Raw genomic sequence first — 20,171 nt, forward strand, 5'->3', positions numbered from 1 at the left:
GCAGCACAAGAGTGTTCCACCAGAGGAAGAAAAAGCCATTTACCATACTGTGGCTCTTCAACACGAGCCTGATTGATGTAATTTTCCTCGGACTCATTTATTGTTTTGCATAAAAATTAAGCTTCCCGGTTCTTAAGTGTTTAAGTAAGCTGCACTGTGAAGAGGGAAGGGCCAAGATGAAGCTGAGTGAGCAGCATCCTAGATTCACTTTGGACTAATTTGTTTGATCTGGCTTTTGAAGTCAATTCCCAAACTGCCTCTTAAAACCTCCCTGAAACTCTCTGCCTTGCTTCTTGCCTGGTGCGGCTGCCATTAGCTCTCTGGCAGACAAATTGATAGTGCTATGCTTGGTGAGTAACTCCTGCCCCTGGCCGTTCCCACCACTGCTCAGATTCAGGAATCCCTGCTGACAAATGAAGGATAAAGGGTGGGAGGAATCGTGCCACTCCTCTCTCCTTGCCCCCATGAATTCAACATGCCCAGTGGATCAACTAGGGAGAGTTAAAAAGCTTTGTTGCTACTGAGAAAAAAGACAGAAGATACTTCTTGTATGTCGAGCCCTAGAAATGTTTGCAATCAGTGTGAAATCAATGTAGAGAGAGAAATCAATCAAACTCAGGCCATATTAGCCACTACAAAAGGGTCTGAGTAACTGAAAGTGTTGAATGTCAAACTAAAGGGAGCTGGATTTATGTAGGAGTTAGAATAGTGAAAAAAGTTTGTTTTCTTTAGGAACAAAGGTAAAACAGAGACTGGCAACTAGTCGATGCACATTTAAACCTCAAGGTGTCACGAGGCTCATTTTATTTGTTTTATTAGGAGAAAATAATGACCTACAAAAAGGCAGAGAAATCCAGTTATATAATATAGCAGTTAGTATTCGTCAGTAATGTAGTAATTAGGGATATAGTATATCAGAGCAACAAGGAACAAAATTGGGGTATAAGAAGTAAAAGACCAGATACAAATTGAAATTTTTGCAAAACTGGTGACAAAATTATTTAGCCAAATGTAGAAAAAAGTACACCCAAAACAGAATAATACAGAACACCAAAGAGGACTTTCCAATTCCACCTTTAATGGTTCATATTGATGATAAGACCGAGACTTTCTGCATCATCAGATGTATGTAATGCTGCAGTCCCTGCTTATCAATAACTACAATTCAAGTTTTAGATAGGAGCATGATTCCCTGTGTTTGGTGTAGGAGACTAGTAGTATTAGGCATACTGGCATGCTACTTTGTGAACTTCTAACCTGTTAGCAAGACCAAGACAAATTAGGCTGTGGAAGAGTTAAGCATGTGCTCCGTTTATTTGAGTAATGCGGGTGCAGCTGAAATGCCCTTGGAGCCTGCAGACACTTGAAAGCTGCAGTTCTTCAGACTGAGACACTTTGATTCAGCAATGAATCAAGTACTACCTTATGGGTTACTTGTGGGAGAGAATGTGCAGAAGGCAAGAGCTGTAACACTGGAGGTGGAAGAGGTTGAGTTTGAACTCAGCAGAAGCAGATCTCCTTAACTCTCAGTCTTGTTGCAATGTGCAAAAGTGTCGGAGAACTGCCTTTTTCCTCTGAAATCTGCTGTAAGTAGTTGTGTCATTGGTACAGCTACATGTGGTGTCCTTTGACCTGTGTTGTTGATTGGAACATTTGATTTAATGGTGTTTTGGGGATGCACTTGTCTCCTCATTAAAGAAAAAAAAAAAGAGAGCAGTACACAAAGCAGTAAAGATTATGAGCAGAAACACTTGTCACTTTTCTTCTTGAAACCCTTGTGGAGGAGGTGTTGAACAAACATCCAAGCTAATAGGATGATAAGACCTTTGATATTCTTACTGTATATAAGCTGTAGTCGATTTATATTGGTTTCAAATTGTCAATTGTTTTTGAAAATTTAAGCTTAGAGTTTGGGAGTTCTGGGAAGATCATGATATGTCCAGTAATAATTCAATAATTATGAATATTCCTCTTTGATCCTGTAGTTGTTTCTTATAACTTCTGTTGTTAAGGATGTAATTAGAAATATTCAAAATATTGAATAAGAAATGGAGGCTAGGTTAGATATCAGTATTCCCTTAAAACAGTGCAGAAATGGGAAATCTATTTTGTACACATTCCTTTTTAACATACCAGTTCAAATTCTAATATTCTAGCTATCTGGATAAAACTTGGAAAGACAAAATAATTAGAATTTGAATTTGAATTTGAACAATTAGAATTGGAGTTTATTGGAAAGGGTAGGATTTTCAATAGCAGAAAATTACATTTTTCCATTTAAAAAACCACAAAAAATACTAAGTGTGACACAGTCTTGAGTTTTACAGCAGAGTTAAATATTCTTTTGCAAAAAAGCAAATGTTTTCCAGGAAAAAAAAAATTATCAAACACATATATGTCAAATATACATCAAAGTGTGAATGAAAAGATTTATATCAAAGCCAGATTCGATTAAGTAATTGTAACCATTCTATTAATATTCATATTTTAAAATCACCTAGGTGCCGTTGTGACCAACTTCCAGCCAGAGTAATCACTGCACTTTATCTTAAATCCTTTATCCTTTTTGTAATAGAAGATCTTTTCCTTTTGGAACTGCTTTGTATAGACATGTGAATTGCTAAACTGTTAGTGTATTTTGGTTCAGAGTGGCGATCTTCTCATAGTAAACTCAATTATTTCTGTTTACAGTTCTTATCTGAAATTAAGCTGTAAAGTTCCAAGATGCTATTGAACCGAGTAACAATTAATGTAGAAAATAGTGTGACTGCGCTTGAATTAATTACCTAAGATGTTCTGAAACTGATGTTATGCTGATAACAAATGAGAAAGTCTACGGAAAACAAGAAAGAAAATTAACTGGAAAATATGTACTAAATATCTGGCTGCCAAACTGTGACACTCAAAAATAGAGAATATATGAAGCTAATTGAATTGCTGCAACAGTCAGGGAGCTCCAAGAAATGAGAATAATAATCTATGATAACATGTATAACACTGGACTGCGGTTAATTCTGTGGCAGGGAGACTAGGCGCAAAAAGGACATTATTCACATTTGGAAGATAAAAAGGGTATAGTGGTGGTTACAGCTAGATGGAAACACGTTTGCTAGATCAATTCACTAGGCTATTGACCTTGAAAAATCAAGTAAAGCGTGGCACGCAAGTAGAAAGGGTAGACCTGAAGTCCCAGTGCAGTGCTCTCATGGAGCCTGCTTAAACGTGTAGGATTCAAAATGAAGAAGCCAGACTGTCTGCTTCACAGGAGGTGGCTTAGAGGCCACCGAGCACTATCGGACTGAGAGGCAGGAGACCTGGCTGCGCCCTCGCCTCATGCGCCTTCTGCCCTTCCCAGCTTTTCTATACTGAGCAGCTTGAGAAGGTGCTCCTGGGATGGCCACTGGAGAGCTGCTGCCCGTACTTCAGCTGGGCGTACCTTAGATGGAGGAGTCACCCAGAGTTTACTGTTCTCATTTGTAATTCTGACTATAACGATGAGGCCTGTGAAGTAGTTTTAGCAGTGTCGAAGTTTTCTTCGGTCCAGCCTCTGGAACTGTTTCTCTTAAGTAAATGGGTTGATTTTCTTTGATAGCAGCCCCAAAGTTATCGGTGGAAATTTTTCCAGTTTATCAACCTTTTTTCCAAAAAACAGATTTGTGGTTTTGAGGATTCTTGCCATCTGTCGTGCAAGAAAAAAGCTATGTATCTCTCTCAGCTTTCCCCAAGGCATTGCATTTTTTTGGATTTTTTTTTTTTTTGAATTATCTTGACTACATAATATCTCACAGTTAATTTTAGTGAGTATAACTGCGTCTTCAAGCATCCATATTGCAAGTAGTGTCTATGAAGGATTTGGATGGATATGTAACACACCACCATTATTCTGTAAAAGCTGCTTCTGCACAATGGAGCTAATCAAAGTATGGTCAGGACCTTGGAGTTTCGTCATAGGGAGGTGTTTCCTTTGTAAAGCTTTAATGCCTTCAGCAACACTTCTAGTGAAGATGTTCCTAAAACATGAAATTCTCTCTGTGACCCTTCTAACCTATGATATTTCTGACTGTTATTTGTTGGAAGTCTTTGCTTACAATAATTGATATTGATTTAGTGTTTGGCAATAGAATATTTTCTTTAGTAATACATCAGAAGGAATATTGTCCTTCTCCTACAGATGGAAATCAGTGTTTTACCAGAGATTTCTCTGACAGTCTGGAATCAGTGATTAATAACAGGAAACGACAAGAAAAAACCCCACAGTTCTGAAAATTTAACCCTTACTTCTGAACAGAATAATGATGTACCCAAAAAGTGTTAATTTCTGTAATGCAGAAAGTAGGATAGTTAAATTACTGCAGCAAACTTACTCTACTAGTAGTATTCCAAGATAGGAGCAAATGAAATTTTAGACAAAATTATCAAATAAAGTCTGCATAACAAAACCTCTTTTTTCCCCCCCCCTAAAAGTGCATCTTGTCCTGAATCTTTGCCTTGAATATATATATATTTTTCACCTAATAACCTTAAGTATTAGGCTGAAAAGAAGTTTTGGAAATTGTGTTTTCTTCCAGAGTCAGTTTATGTTGAGGAAAAAAATTCATCTGTCATACAGCCAAACATACACACTTTCGTCATGAAGTTCAACTTGTGTTATCACAGTAAAATTTATCTGATATATCTTTTTTCTTCAAACTATGTAAAATCTTTAAAAGATGTTACATTCATTTATTCATATAGACTGTATATATCCATTAAATTTCAGAGAACCAGGATGCATCATCCTGTTTCTGTTCTCTCTCTCGTGACACATGCCATCAGGTAAAAAACAATTGTGTGATTTGCATGCTTCTGCATTTTAATCTGAAGCAACTATCTAATTAATAGTATCTGCACTTTACTTTTAGTTTGAATATGATTTTCTAAAAACAAAATTCAAAACACTGTGACATAGTTTTCTGTATCTAAGAGACAAGAACATAAATTCACTTCTGGTAAACAGGATGACTTTCAGTTTCAAGAACTGTAAAGAAGTAACATGGATGTTTTTTAGGAGGCAGTTAGAAATGTTTCCTTTCCCAATTCTAAGCTAGTTTCTAGTCACATAAGTTTAGGAAATGCTATGCTAATGTTATGCTAAGGAAACATCTGTAAAATGAAAATAACTTCAAGGCTTCTAATAATTCATAGACATTAAAGATCTTCAAAAATGCTCACAGAAGTTTTTGACCCCAGAATTGTTCCAATATAGATAACTCTTGTGAAATGATCTAAATACAGTTTCAATTGAATTTTTTAATTATTTTTTTAAAATTTCTTTTCCAGAAATGTTACATATTATTATCCTACTGTTAAAGTGTTTTCTGTGGTGAAGTTGAAGTTGTAAATAATAAGTGTTGCATATTTTCTGTAAAAGTGAGTTCAAATTAGCCTTACAAGTAAGCAAAGACGTAAATTATGATAGCATTTACAATGCGATATGACAGACATAAGTAATACATGTTTTCTAATTACTCTGTCTTCGAGAACTGAAGCATAATGACTAAAGAGAAAAAGAGCGAGTTCAGTTTTTCTATTCCCCAGGAGTGGTTTGCATGCTCAGGAACTCCCTAGCTGCAATATAACAAGGGTAAAGCTGCTGAGGAAGTGCATTTTAGGTAGAAGTAATGTTTTCTAAGCAGTTTAACTGGCCTGTGGAGGGATAAGGAGGTGGTGGTATCTACATCTTGCAGATTTGTTTCCCCTTTAGCCGGACATGAATCAAGAGAAAATTTGTAGACAAATTATCAGCTGAGCCGATACATTTCTTATTGTACTGGTATTTTCCAAGATATATTCTAATAATCAGAGAAAACAAGATTCAGAAAAAAGATTATGGGACCTTCCCTCAAATCGTGCTTGATTTTGGAGAATATCCTCTGATATCTATGGATTTAAGGACTTGTAAAGTGGAATCCTACAAATATATATTTATATCCTGTTCTTGAGCAATTGTGTAACTCATGGTCCTTAGGCACTTCTGCTTACAAGAATGAGCACTCACCAGATGGCCCGTGTGTCAATCCAGCTGTTCTCTTCAGCATGAATTCTTTCGAAGGTGCTGTGTCCTAGGACAAATTTGGTGAAAGTCATACTTAAATGTTATATAGAGAAAGCAGGATTAAGTGGGAAGTTCATATCTCTGTTCCCAAAGCATCAGGTATGCTGAAATACTTCACAGGCTTTTGGGGGTGAAATAAAGTGTAATGAAACAGAAATCCTCTGATAGAAAAGATGGTTGCCTTTCCATCTTTTTTAATTTGTTTTTATGAGAGACCCAAGGACTAAAAACAAATTATGGAAACGTAGTTTAAAATACAGGTTAAATGAGAACTGTTTAAAATGCATGTTGTTTGACTTCCTAGTTTGCATTTGCAAGGTAACACCTCAAAGAAGCCCAAATTAGGTAGAACAGTCAGAGACAAAAGAGGATTTCTTAAAACAGAAATCGTGCCTTGTTACACTCTTTAAAGAAGGAGCTGTTGCTTGGATGGCAGGACTGTATGAAGTGCAAGAGATTGTGAGTGCAGTGGTGACAGAAATGGCATGTGAACCACTTGAGGAACAGAAGCAAATACAGGAAGCACGTTTTGATTCTGTTTATCCAGTGTAAGTAGGATTCACTAGAGCCAGAGGACCAAATAAGAACAGAAACAGAATTAACAGAGTTACCGGAGTTATCACTGAAACAGAGTTATTGAAACTGAACCCGCTGAACAAGTGAGTTAACTGTAGGCAGGCTCACCAGTTTGTCCTAACACACATGCTGGAGTTCACCAGGAGATGAAACACTGGAGATACCATTAAATGCAATTGCACAGTAGATTGTGAAGCCCTGGACACCTGTATTTTTGTAATCACTCTGACTTGAACAGCTCAGATTTTCTACAGTGAACAGTGTCCATGATGATGCATCTTCATGACACTCGGTGCAGTGTTCTGGAATGCTAAAGGATTGCTGATCTCTGTTTTAAATAGATTTTCTTCCTTCTCTATGAGACAGTCAAAAAGTTACTGTGTGGCAGTTACAAAGATGCTGGGAAGTTCGAGAAGATCTACATCAAAAGTTTATTACGCACCATCACAAAGCCAGACTGTGCACCCATTTCTCTAAAGTGAAACTTGGTAACTGACTCTTCCCTGTTTTAAATAGCAGTTAAAAATCAGGAGAAGATCAGCAATATGAAAGGGAATTTGGATAGCAAATGTTTCAAATAAGTCTTAGAAAGAGTTTTGCTTCATTTTCTGTTTTGCCTGCTTTCCTGAATTTCCATTCATGTCAGAAAAGGGGGACTGATTTTTGGACATCCTTCTACACTTAATTTTCATTAAAGGGTTCTTCTTTTGAAGCTTTTGTTTATGTATATTCATATTATGTAGACTCATATCTCTTCAAGATCTTTACTTTTGTTCAAAAATTGTTGTGAATGATCTGGCTACATGAGAGCATTCTATGGTTCACCTATAACTTGTTAAGGCATGTCGGAATCATCAGATCTTGTAACAAAGTGAAGTCCATCCACAGGACACATGAGATTTTTCTGTTCATTCCAATTTATGTAGGAAATTACAGCTCTGTCACCCTAGCCTTATGCTATACATGGATTTCTCTTCTACCTCATTTAATCTGTCAGAATCAACTAGAACCATGAAAAAGATGATCCTACTTTAATACTCAGACCATGAAAACTCTTCTTAAAAATCTTATTTTCCTTAATAGATAATAGAAATTATTTATCTTTGGTTTTAAAATAGGTGTCTAGTTGTACAGTACATGAGGCATACTACTGAAGAACGCAGGCCAGTGGTGGTAGCCTCTTGTTATTATGAAATGTCATGTCCCTGTTCCAATGACATGATGATTTGGAATAGAACCTCTCTCTATGAGTAGTGACTTTAAGATAGCTTTTGATGAGATATTATGAGATACCTTCTTGGCCATTATAAACCTTATATTTTCGCTCCAGTGGGTAACACATCTTGGATTGCCGTTTAAGAATTTTTTTGAGGTGATGCTTAGAATTGTTCCTATGTTGTTTTACTTGTCTTTTAATTTACCTTAAAATACTTTTTCTTTTACCTACTGTTTTTCATAGGACAGATGGGATTTTAAACAGTGTTTTTGTGATTTTGAACAGTCTTTGGAACAATGTGGTAACTTTATATACCCCAGAAGAAAGTTTGCAGTGCTGTCTCCTTTCAAAATTGTAAAATTTGGTCCTCACTTGAAGTAAGATTGAAGAACACCTAATTCCCTAGACTGGATGTAGCTATCTTTGTGAATTAATTCTGCATCAATAACAGCTTGATTTCAGAACAGATATCAGTGCAGCTGAAAGTAGAGGTTGCCTTGATCTTCCAAAAGGCATATTGTACGAAAAAGAACATCAGAACAACAGAGAATACTTGGTGTTTTGATACCGACTGCAGGAACAGGGGGTTTTTTTGTAGGAAGACAAACTTGTTGACAAGCTAATTCTTGGGCTCACTAAGAGGCCCACATACTTCTTAGGAGCTGCCTTACTGCTTTCTACTTTACCAAATATTTGCACGTCCCATAAATTGTTCCTGATGTAATCCCACAATATTTTCTAGTGTGCTCCTATATTTGTTTCATATTGTGCACTGAGAGTGTTCTTAAAAAAAATTGCACCACATGCCAACATACGTGAAGCAGATGATTTTTAGTCTTTGATTTTGTGTGCCTCTGGATGACCTCCCTCTAGTTTTCCAGTTGTCCTTAGACAGCGATCCTTTGGTGGTGTCTGCATTACTGCTGCCCTTGCAGTTTCTTCTTCAGCTCTTGGATTACCTTGCCCTACAGGTTAGGTAGGTCAGAGTCATGGCAGAATAATTTGGGTTGGAGGGGACCTCAGGAGCTGTCTAGTCCAACCCCTAGCTTAAAGCAGGGTCTCTGTGAGATCAGTACAGGTTGCTCAGGGCTTTATCTGGTCTTGAAAACCTTCAAGGATGAAAACTGCAGAACTTCTCTGGGCAACCTGATACGCTGCTTACTGTACATGTGGTAAAAATGTCCCTTCTTACACCAGTCAGAGCTGCTGTAAATTGCTTGGCTCTTCTTTTTGACGTCTGTGTGACCTGGCAGGCTGATGTCTGGTACTCCTAAAGCCATCACTTCTCCAGGCCAAGCAAGCCCAGCTCCCCCAGCCTCTCCTCACAGGGCAAATGCTCTAGCCCTAGCTGTCTCGGTGGCCCTCCGATAAACTCATTCTAGTTTTTCGACGTCATTGTTGTAGTTTGGGTCTCAAAACGGGATACAATATTCTACATGTGGTCTAATGAATACTGAGTAAAGGGTACTAATCCGTCTCCTTGATTTACTGGTTATGTTCCAGTCAGTACAACCAAGGCTGCCTTTCTTTGCTGCCAGGGCCCACTGCTGACTTGTGTGATCTTTTTCATTGTTCAGTTTTCATTTACTAATTTAGCAGTGGGATGCTGTTTGCAACATGACTTAGTCCCATAGGGAATTCGGGCCTTAGGAGCTCCTTTGTAAAGACTGTAAAAACTGTATACATCAGCACTGGTTACTGAAATCGATAAATGGATGGCACTAAACCACTAAGGGAAAGATGTGAGAACTTCTGAAGTAGGTTTTTTTTCACATGTTCAATAGAAATATGGATGTTCTTTTTTACCAGCATGTTTCAGTTCGGGGCCTAACTTTATTGGAAATTGGGATGGTTTAGAAGGTGGGTTAGCAAATCAGGTTACAGTCAGTTCTTTTTATGCAAGGTAGAAGTAGATTGGAATTTTCTGAATAATGGGAAAAAATGATGTTGGATAAGGAATGGGAGTAAGGAATGGATGTACAGGGAACCACTGTACATGCAGCCAGATTTACTGGCTCAGGCACTGTACTGCTCAGAAGTAGCAACACCATGTGTAGCTCTCTCTTTTATGCTACTGCAAGACAAGAGTGCCAAGAGAGGCACAGTAGGGCCAGAGTCAGGAGATCAAGGGGTGCCTAATGCAAAGCAAGAACTGGCTGAAGGGAGAACAGGGTTGGAACACTGCCAACGGGACTCATAAGAAGCCAAATGCAGGGCTAAGAAAGCAGGATCCAAGAATTAGGAATAAAAAGGAGGAAGATAGTATAGGATCCAGGACTACAAAGCAGAAGTCAGGATCAGCAGCCAGGAATGAGTCTGAGCTAGAACTGGTTGCAGCTCCATATTGTGAAGCCCAAGGCAGCTGTGGAGCTTATTATATACCTAATAGCAGAGCAGCGCAAGACTTCATCTCCCTGGTCAATCCTTAAATCTCCCAAGGGGCTGATGGATGCCATGTGCAGCTGATAGCTGAAGCAGGGCTGGCAGAGGCTGACCTGGCTAGCTGTACCTCAGTTGCCTTGATGGAGCCTGACAGGAGTGATAAATGTAAGCACAGATTATTGAGTTGGCTAAGTACGAATATACGCAAGGGCAGCTTCATCATCGCCTTCATCTTGGGTTCGTCTGTATGCAAGCTAGAGATAAACATATATTCTCTCTGTGTATTCATTTGTGTATGGTATTTTGTAAAAATGACTTAGAATCTTTTGCTTTATATAAATGTAGTGCTGCTGTTAGTAAATATTAGTAAGTATTTGATTTTATGTTTAATGGCAGACTTCATTAGGCAGCCATTAACAAATGTTTTAGAAAGAATCAAACAATCCAATAACATTCATTAAAATGATCTGTGGTAACTAAAATCTGCAATGCCTTTAGAGGTTGTGAACTTGCACCGAAAGCTACAGTTGAAATTACAGAACATTTCATACAATTGCTGTGCTCTGGCTGCTCGAGAGCTTTTGTCAGCAAGGCAAAGAACTATTGAAACAGTCCAGAATGGTTCTTTAATCTTCTTGTAGTAGCACAATGGACAATTGTCTGAAACATCTTCCCAACATTTTGATCATAAAAACATTGACCAGATTTGCATGTTCCTATGTAAATGCTAGCAAATAAAAATGGATTAGTAGGCTATAAAAAAGAAAAAAAAAAGATAATAAAATAGAAGATGGTTGGAAATCACTGACAATTTCAATTGCCTGGACAACTGCGTGATTGCATAGTCCAAGATGGAAGACTGGTAACAATAGATTAAAGCAATATGAAACACACTTAAAATCCCTTTGAATTAGAAGTTCCAAAACAATTTCTTTTGAGAAAGAAGTGTCAGAGCAGTTGTAGCTCTATGTGGTCTGTCAGTCATATAGTGGTAGTTCACAAAGAGGTCAAAATGTTTGCAGAGGTGGTTGTATTAGGAAGCGGAGCAGAACAGAGGTATTTGTTTTTCAGCTTTAATAATCTTGAATTCATCACAACAGGAAAGTAATCTACTGCAGTTACAAGGTATTGGCACAAACCTGTCATTTCGTTAGGATCTCCAGCTAATTTTACCAATGCAGAGGAAAGGGCTTTTAGAAACTTTAACACTTGTTTGATAGAATCTGTAATAATGAAATTTATCCCATGCTTCAACACAGCAAAACAAGAAAAAATCATCTTAATATTAAAAATGCAAAAGTGACTTTTAATCAGTCCCTCTGCTTGCAGCAAACTTCCTATTGTTGAAGCAGCTTGAAGAAGCTGAGTACTCTTCCTGCTTTATGGGTCCATAATGCTGCCTATATTATATGAGTCTTGATTGAGTTGGAAACGAAATTTTAACCTTTTTCCAATAAAATACATATATTTCCAACATGGGAAAAGTCAGGAGACAATTTTCCTACTGCCGTGGCTGTTATTTAAAAAATAAAAAATAAAGAAAAAAATTAAAGAAACTATTTAATTAACCTGCGTAGTAGGCAGGTACATTTCACCGCAGGCCGGACCTCCTGATTGTCCAAACCAGGGCAGCTGTCACTGCGCATGTGGTTCCCCTGCTGTCCTCGTGTTCTCTTCTGAGGGAAACTGGAGCAAACAGGGTAGCTGCTGGGTGTGATGATCAAAACCTGTGGCCGTGCTGCAGCCAGGATCGGGCCACGGGGGCTGCAGTTACCCAGCAGGGTGCATTCAGACGGTGCAAACTCCTCCAGCACGGCACAGGGACAGCAGTGGAGAGGGACGGGAAACGCGAGCAGCGTTTCAGATGTAATGGGTGGATGGCACTCGGTTAATGATGACCTTTTCAGTCTAATAGTTGATCTTATCATACAGGTGGTGACATTTAGAAAAAAAAAGAAAATGAAATTTGGAGGAAGGAAAGAAGGAAGCGTATGAAACGTATGAAGATGGAATGCCTTGGGGCAACTTTAGCCACACAAAAACTGAAGAAAGAACAGTGCAAAACTATGCAAAAATGCTTGCATTTTACAGTCAGAGTATATGACATGAAAGAACTGAATATTTTTTAAAAATCAATATTCGCACAATGGAAGTGCCTTTTTACTTTTGAGGCAGAGAGCAAAGGGGAACTTCAGAAACTGCCTTAAATTGCAATTTAAGAAACAATTCTAAAACTGAAATGCCAGCGTGGCTTCTGTCAGACAAGCAGCATGTTTCCTTTTGTCTTCTGTGCTGCAGTTACTGAAACACTAACATGCAATACACTTACTATTATAATCCATTTCCTAAACAAAATTAAGTCAGATATAAGGTCAAAAGTAGGCCTTAGCAGTAGAATAAAGAGTAATTTGGAGCAGAGTTATTGGATGAATATGAGGTGTCTCAGCTTTGTCCAGCAAGAAAGACAATTTAGTTTCAGTTTCTAGATGTTACTTTGGTAGGCAGCTAGCAGATGCTGAGACTGTAACTCAAGACATGTGTAAATAAAACTTCTAAAGACAAATATTGTATCTTAAGACATTCAGATTTAATGAAAGGATCAATTATCTTTCCCTATTTAAAACATCCTGAAATAGCATGGGTCAAATAATATTTCTGTGCCGTCTAACCCAATTGAAAATGTTTGATGGGAAGTACCCTTACATACAGCTGAGAAAAAAGACACAAGGTAACGATCTGATGATCTTTTTTCACATTATATTTCCAAAATGTTTTACCTTTAAGTTGCTTTTCTTGCCATAGCAATTCTCAGTCTTCACTGTATATGACTAGATTATTACTATTGCATTAGCTTTAAAAAAACTCCACACAGTAAGGTTGTTTTGTTAATGAAAATGTCTGATTTGTTATATACAGCACATTGCTACGAAAAACGTATCTTAAGAAATGTTGTTCTCCAGGTGTGGAAGTGAAACAGGCAAAATCAAAACCATAGGTTTTTGAAACTTACAGTGTGCTGCAGAATGCGTCTAGAATAACTTTGTGCAATGCTGATACCATTTGCCGCTTCATGTTGCTTGCATGTATTTAATTTAGAAGGGCTCATTTCCATGGACTGCTTGGCAAGCTCAGTGTGGGATCCGCAGGTTGAGGTCTGTGATTCTGTGAATCGCTACAAGTAATTATCTATCCCTTAATTGGAATGTAATTAACAATTCCATCAATGGTTTACATCTGACACTATGGTCTATGTAATTTCCTGGCAGGATAGCCATGTTAGGTCTGCAGTGCCAGCGATGTGTCTGCCCTGAGGTCAGTAGCCACTCTCCATGCGGCAGCTGTTCATACAGCTGTGCATCAGCTCTGCTGGGAGCCTGTAGCAGCGTGGCCTTGGCAGCACAGGGTTGGCCATGGCAAGTACATCTGCTGGGGAGCCTCGGCAAATGCCGAAGGCCAGAGGGCAGCTCTGCTTTGCCCCTTCTACAGGGCTTGGTGGTAGCCCAGTACACCAGGCTGTACATCCCAGTCTTGGTAGTTTTAGGCTACATCAACACCAACTACAATCATACCTTTGACTTCAGTGCAGAATTATTCTAGGGAGGGTTAGGTGGGTGGAACTGAATAGACAGGACTCAATATATACGCGTTTCACTGGGCATTGCTTTTTTTTTTTTTTATTCTCCAAAGGGCTGAGTAGTTGTGCTTTTAAAAGGAGTTGCTGCAAAAGAACAATTATTTTATTCTGGTATAATTTTCTATTATCTCTGATAATCAGGACAGCTGTTTAATTATTGTTTTTATGTTGCCAAATGAATATATCGATAATAATATCTACTGTCTTCTTTATCAAGCAAAAATATTAATGGCATCAATAAAAAGAGTCAGTAAATATTACAACATTTAAAAGTTGTAATCACAGAGATACTCTGTGAGTTTATGGCCGGCTAAGTGCACTCTGGAACTTAAAGGCTGGGGAGGGCTTGAGCGGTTTGTCAATGAACACAAATACTGTAAATCGGTACAGCTCAGGAACCCTGCTGTGCCTTGTGCCACCAGTTTAGGTAAGCCTGCAGTTCAGGCTGTGCTTGGCCTTTCTTATCTTTATTTCATCTCCCTCTCTGAAAACAGGCAAAATAACCTATTATTTCTAAATGTAAGATTTGTTTATGGTAAATAGGCACTCAAATGCTATTCTGAGATGCTATTTAGACACTGCACAGTGTCTCAAGATATTTCCCAGTGTTAACTTATTTCTTGCAAGAGAACAGAAGCAAATGATCTGTGTACTTCATGAACGACAGTTACTTTAAAACTATAAAAAAAGGACAAATTTGGTAGCCAAACCTGGACACCTTTCTCTTCTGCAGGACTGCACAGGTCTGCATTATGATATTCTTCAGGTAGCTGAGTCCAATGTTTTGTCCCCCAAGAGTTCAACAAGCCACTGATGTATTATGCTGATTATTTTCTCCCATTGTTTTCTTTCAGTCCTGTGTGTGCTGCCCTTCACATCTTTCCATATTGTCTTCTTTCCATGTCAGCAAAACTGTCGATCATTGGCAGTTCATTTTGCAATACTGTTTTTCTGAAAAGATTATCAGTAGTAACCCATCAGATTTCTGCATGGACAGAAATGTCTGTGTATGAAGAGGAGGGGGGAAAACATCTGTTTGCTATTTATTGTATCTGCACGTAGTGCAATGCAGAGTGGCACAGACTTAGCACTAATGTAAAGCTAACTGGTGTAACAAGAACAAATAGCCCTAATGTTTTCTTTAGCTCTAACTTGAATACCTCTGCACAACACTGCTTTATGTTGTATGGGCTTACTGCTGGTCACCAGTCACCTGCCAGTTCTGTGTTTGGGGTATACTGTTAACAAGCTCAAATACTATTGTAATTTTTTCGTTTCTGAGGTGTATGTACATGGTCAGGTACAAATTATCTCTAGTCTTGTCCCATCCTTTCAGACTTCGCAGCCCAGTGGTCCAGCAAGATGTGGGGTTGGTTTGCACAGCCACAACATTGCTTTGTCTTTTGGTTTGATAATTTCATCTGTCTATTCACTTTAAAAAAAAAAAAAAAAAGTTAACATTTGTCAACCAGAAGATTTTGTAAATAGGCTAGGGCCCAAAAGAGACATAGAGAGAGATATATATATATAGATAGGCTATAGATAGCCTGAAGCACATTCTGTCTCCTGTTCAATCTTTCATGAGCTCAGTAATCATGGGCAAGTCACTAAGTCTGTCTGCTTTGCTTTCATGCACTGGTGAAACAGTTGTGGTAAGAATATTTTGTGATGGTTTAGATGCCTCTACTAAAGCTTGTGAAAGCTGTGGAAGAGCTGGAAGTTTTGTACAAGTCACTCTATGGATGAAGCTGGGGAGCTGATAACTTGAACCAGGTAGCAAAGCAGAGTAAAGTTAATATGAACCAAGACATAACTTGTATTCTGTATCATCTTAAAATTTTGTTATAAAAATTCAGGCAGTCTGGTGACAAAGGCAGTTTAGATAGCATCAGGGACCAGCTCCGTAGCTGATTTGTGGTAATGTCATTGACAACATCTGTATCTTCGTCCCTCTCCTCTTACAGTATCGGTCAGGACGGGATCATCAGCGAGGCTCAGACAATGTATCCAATAAGTCTTCAGACAGCGACGTCAGTGACGTCTCCGCTGTGTCACGGACAAGCAGCGCTTCACGTTTCAGCAGCACAAGCTACATGTCCGTCCAGTCAGAGCGGCCAAGAGGAAACAAGAAAATCAGGTGAGCGGGAGGAGCCGTAGCACCAGCCATAGCAGTGCAATTTACATAACCGAACGTTTGTCAATAACTGTATTTCAAATTAATATTTTACCTAGGTTGAAATTCACAGGGAATTTGCAAAATACTGGTTTAAATGTCTTCTTAACCTAATGCTTTTTGAAGTCTTCACGGTATTTGTTTTTAGCCAAGTTTTGTCATCTTGGATTGTGCTAACATACACTAAAATAACAAACATATGCTGTCAGCAAGCATTAGGCACACTTAGATTTGCACTTTATGAAAACCATTTTGTAAAATACTTAATATGGCTGAAAAGACAGTTTATCTTGAAAATGTGTGCCGGCAATGTCAGAGGCATCTTAATTTCCTTTTAAACTACAGCTGCTGGACTTTTATAGAAGCCTTATTTAGTACTTACACAGACCAACTCAATTTAATACTTACACTAGCCCAATTTAACTGTAGGCGTGTAACCGTTGAATTGCTCTTCAACAAGCGGATAGTGTATCTGTGAGCAAAACACAGCACCTCACTTTGCCTGTGCCCTGTGCACACTCAGAGGAGCATTGAAAAATGAAAAGATCATTTTCATCCAAAAAATGAAAGATCATTTTTTGGAAAGTGTAACCCACCTGCATCTCTCAGCAATTCTCAGAAATTTGTCCTCTTGAGAGAAATGGTGCATTTGAAAAGATGCTTTAAACATCTGCTTATATGAGCGTTGTTTGGACCACACGGTTTCTGTCATGCAGTTATGTATACATTTCTAAATGTGATGTGTTGCAATGCAACTTTTATTCGAAGAGGAAGTTAGCTACTGTTCTAAGAAAACGCCCTAATGTTATCTAGTGTAGGCTGGAGCCTTAGCCAGCATGGTTTAATTATGACTGTTTCCATCTTTTAGTTTTTATTTCATTTCCTTTACATTTCCTTTCTTGTGAGTTCATGCATGCTCCTCTCCATGACCTTAACTTTATTTATTCTTTTCTGTTTTCCTTTTGCATGCCTTTTTCAATTTTTGTTGACTTCAGAAGGACAAGGGATATGGAGGGAAAAAAAGAGGGAGGGCTGGAAGGGGATGAACAAGATGGAGTATTTCCGGAGGAGGAAGAAAAAGAGGAGGAGGAGGAGGAGGAGAAAGCAAAGGAGCAAGAAAGTAATGAAAAAGGGGAAGGGCAAGAGGTGTCAGAGAACTGTGATAAGGAGGAAATCAAAGGATCAGGGCAGGATGAAAAAGCTCAAGAAGACCAAGCTGAGGAAGGGAAAGAGGATGACAGGTAAAATATACTTCTGTTTCTATATTTCTTCTTTCTATTCTTCTTCCCCCTCTACCAGGACCCTACTTGTCTTCCCTTTTTTTTCCCCTTTGCTTAGCTTTGCTTATTATCTATGTTCTCTGCAGCTTTTTTTTTGCTTTCAATCATGATGCTTTCATTTTTAAGCAAGTTTCACTTTGAGCTTCAGTGAACTTGTTCTGCATACCAAATGATGCAGCACACTAACTTGACGCATTATTATGCATGCAACTACAGCATATTATTTTTTAAATTGGTTTAGACTAGAGTTTGTATTTGACTATAATAAACAATAGAAATTGTAAGATTCCTCGTGATATTCCCTGCTTGAATTATTATTTCAGGGAAAAATCTTTTGTTGAGTGATATCAGTATCAAAACCATCTTTACTTTCATTTGTGGTAGTACTAGAGAAGAGAATTTGGATTTATTTTTTATTAATCCTCTTTGTGTAGGCTGATAAATATGCATATTGATCGGCAATCAACGTGGAAAAGCAGAGTCTTCCCTTTTTTTCTTGTCCTATATGAATAACTGTCGTGAGTTGCTGTATTGTGGAGGGGTCAGGTACCTCTGCTGCTGTATTGTGTCCAGAAACATTTCAGCACAATTGTCTCTGTTTTTATCAGATAATATTCTAGATTTATACATTTTACCACAATTCCCTTTGAACCATGACTTTTAATGTGAATGAGTGACATTTTCTATTGCAAAATCCCTGTAATTTGCATTCTGAGAAATACAATATTCCTTCTTTTTTCATTAGCAAAAAATGTGTTTGAGGTTTGCTGAATATACTTGAACCCCTTCTCACCTACCCAAGAAAATATCAGAAAAAATTACTTTCTTTTAACCTGCTAAGTGTGCACTACCTATAGATAACTTACAGCTGTAAAACTGTGCCCATATATATATTGGGGTAAGCACAGAGCACTCTATCACAGTCCACTTTCTTCCTTTGCTACAAACTTACCTGCGTACATGCCTGTACATACACACACACGGGAACATGCACAAAGCAAAGGTAATACAAAGAGAGAATCAAAATGCCTAGTGTTCAGTCTGGGGTGGTATGGGCCAATGTAGCCATATTACTGCTTTTGTACATTAAGTGCCATCATTCCTTCACTCATGTGAATGCATTTTAGAATTTAGCAAAAGCTATTGTTTAGAAACAGCTGTCTTTAAGATTGCCTTGGCATATATATTGCAGGGACTGCTAGATGGTAGTGTGGGAAAGGATGTTTTAAAGACCTTTTTCTCTCCTGGTTCCCACTAAGTTCCCACTTTAATGGATCTGGAAGTCCTGCCTCTCAAAAAGCATGACCCTTCCTGGTTTCCAGCTTTCACTCAGGTTAGTTTCCAGCGAAAATGCTGTCCTTCACAAAAAATGAGGTCCTCTTCGAGAAACAGCTTCATGTTCCCCATGCCAGCTTGTTCCTCCGCTCGTGAGCTGCTCTCTGCCTTCAGGAAGAAGCAGCACAAGTCAGGGGTCCCTACTTGATAGAGAAACAAGATATTACTAGGCGACTGTTGTGCAGAGACTTTTGTTTATGTTGGATTTTGGCTACCAACATGGAAATCACCTAGTATTATTTGCTCACTTTGACCATTCTGACCACTTTTAGTATGTAAATTGTGAATAAAAAGGAAAGTTTCTCTGTTTCCACCTTCCTTTCCCATGGCACAATAAATGCTCATCTTTTTAGTATTGTCTAAAGATTCTTCTAGGGTAAGAAGCAAACTGAAAAGCACAGATTGATCACTATGTACAGATATAGGTATATGCATACATTTATGTACACATGTAGTTGTGTGTCATTAACATACCGAAATATGACTTGTATATTTAGTGGACAAATCCAAAGGCAGGATCAGTCCTAAGCATTGTTGTAAATTCAGTGCCTCCCACTTGCTTGTTTGGCAATTTATATGATACCTTATACCTGGCAATTTATAAAATGCTTATAATAAAAGTTAACAACTTCAGCTTTCCAAAAAATGTTTCAGACCCACTACCAATATTACACCATCACCAAAGCATCACTTAATAATTAAACATGTCAATAGGTATTTGAGAGACCCAACAGAACCAAAGCAGCCAGTTCAGCCAACACGGAATGGTAGTAAATGATCATCTAGTTCTTGAGATCTTGGGCATCAAGAAAAGCTATATTGCAGATGGGAATTCTCAACATACATTTTTACTTCAGAGGTGCATCTTTAGTTGAACAGCAGTCACCTTTCCTCTGGGCAATCTGGAATGTAGGGGCTTCTCTCAGTCACTCTACCATCAAAAATTAGCTCATTAAGGATACATCATACCTCTTGATGTCACTGTGCTTATATACTTTGTGAGTAATGGTAATAGTCACACTAAGGGCTTCAATCTGCTGAGATCATAGGTGGGTTCAGTGTAATTTAAATGACTGTGAAGACAGATATCCATCATGGATTCATCCCATGTGTATTTGAAAGAGTGCCTCAGCGCAATAAAATGCATTAGCTTTTGGAGCATTGGAGCAAAATAAATCAAGAAGTCTTTTTTGGCAGAAATAGCTGCAGCATCAGATTTTGCCTTCATTAAACCTTGTAAAACTAACCCTTGGCATATGGTTGACCTACAGGGAAAACATAATTGTGTTCTTTCTTGGCAATACATGTTAGTAAACAGAAAGTGTGGATCAAGCTTCCCTGTTGTAATTTTTAAGGATTCGTTATGTACAGTTCCCTGACATTATTTCTTATTACGATTCTCTGATGATATCAGGAACAAAAAAGTCCTCTTCAATCTAATGTGTGAGCATTCATAATTTTATTGCAGGAAATCTGTTTAA

General features: G+C 38.2%; 1 protein-coding gene across 50 annotated transcripts in view; it reads left to right on the forward strand.

Annotated features, from left to right (window-relative positions):
• Positions 1-20,171, forward strand: part of RIMS2 (regulating synaptic membrane exocytosis 2) — a 503,494-nt gene that overhangs the window by 406,440 nt on the left and 76,883 nt on the right. For 37 of the 50 annotated variants that reach the window (XM_074577608.1, XM_074577599.1, XM_074577598.1 and 34 more), the window contains one exon: positions 15,867-16,039. The exons of the other annotated variants lie outside the window; for them this stretch is intronic. In XM_074577608.1, the coding sequence (XP_074433709.1) occupies positions 15,867-16,039 (173 nt within the window). The remainder of the gene's footprint in view (positions 1-15,866; positions 16,040-20,171) is intronic. 50 annotated transcript variants of the gene reach the window in all.

The sequence above is a fragment of the Larus michahellis genome, chromosome 2 (genome assembly GCF_964199755.1).
Source record: "Larus michahellis chromosome 2, bLarMic1.1, whole genome shotgun sequence".
NCBI lineage: Eukaryota > Metazoa > Chordata > Aves > Charadriiformes > Laridae > Larus > Larus michahellis.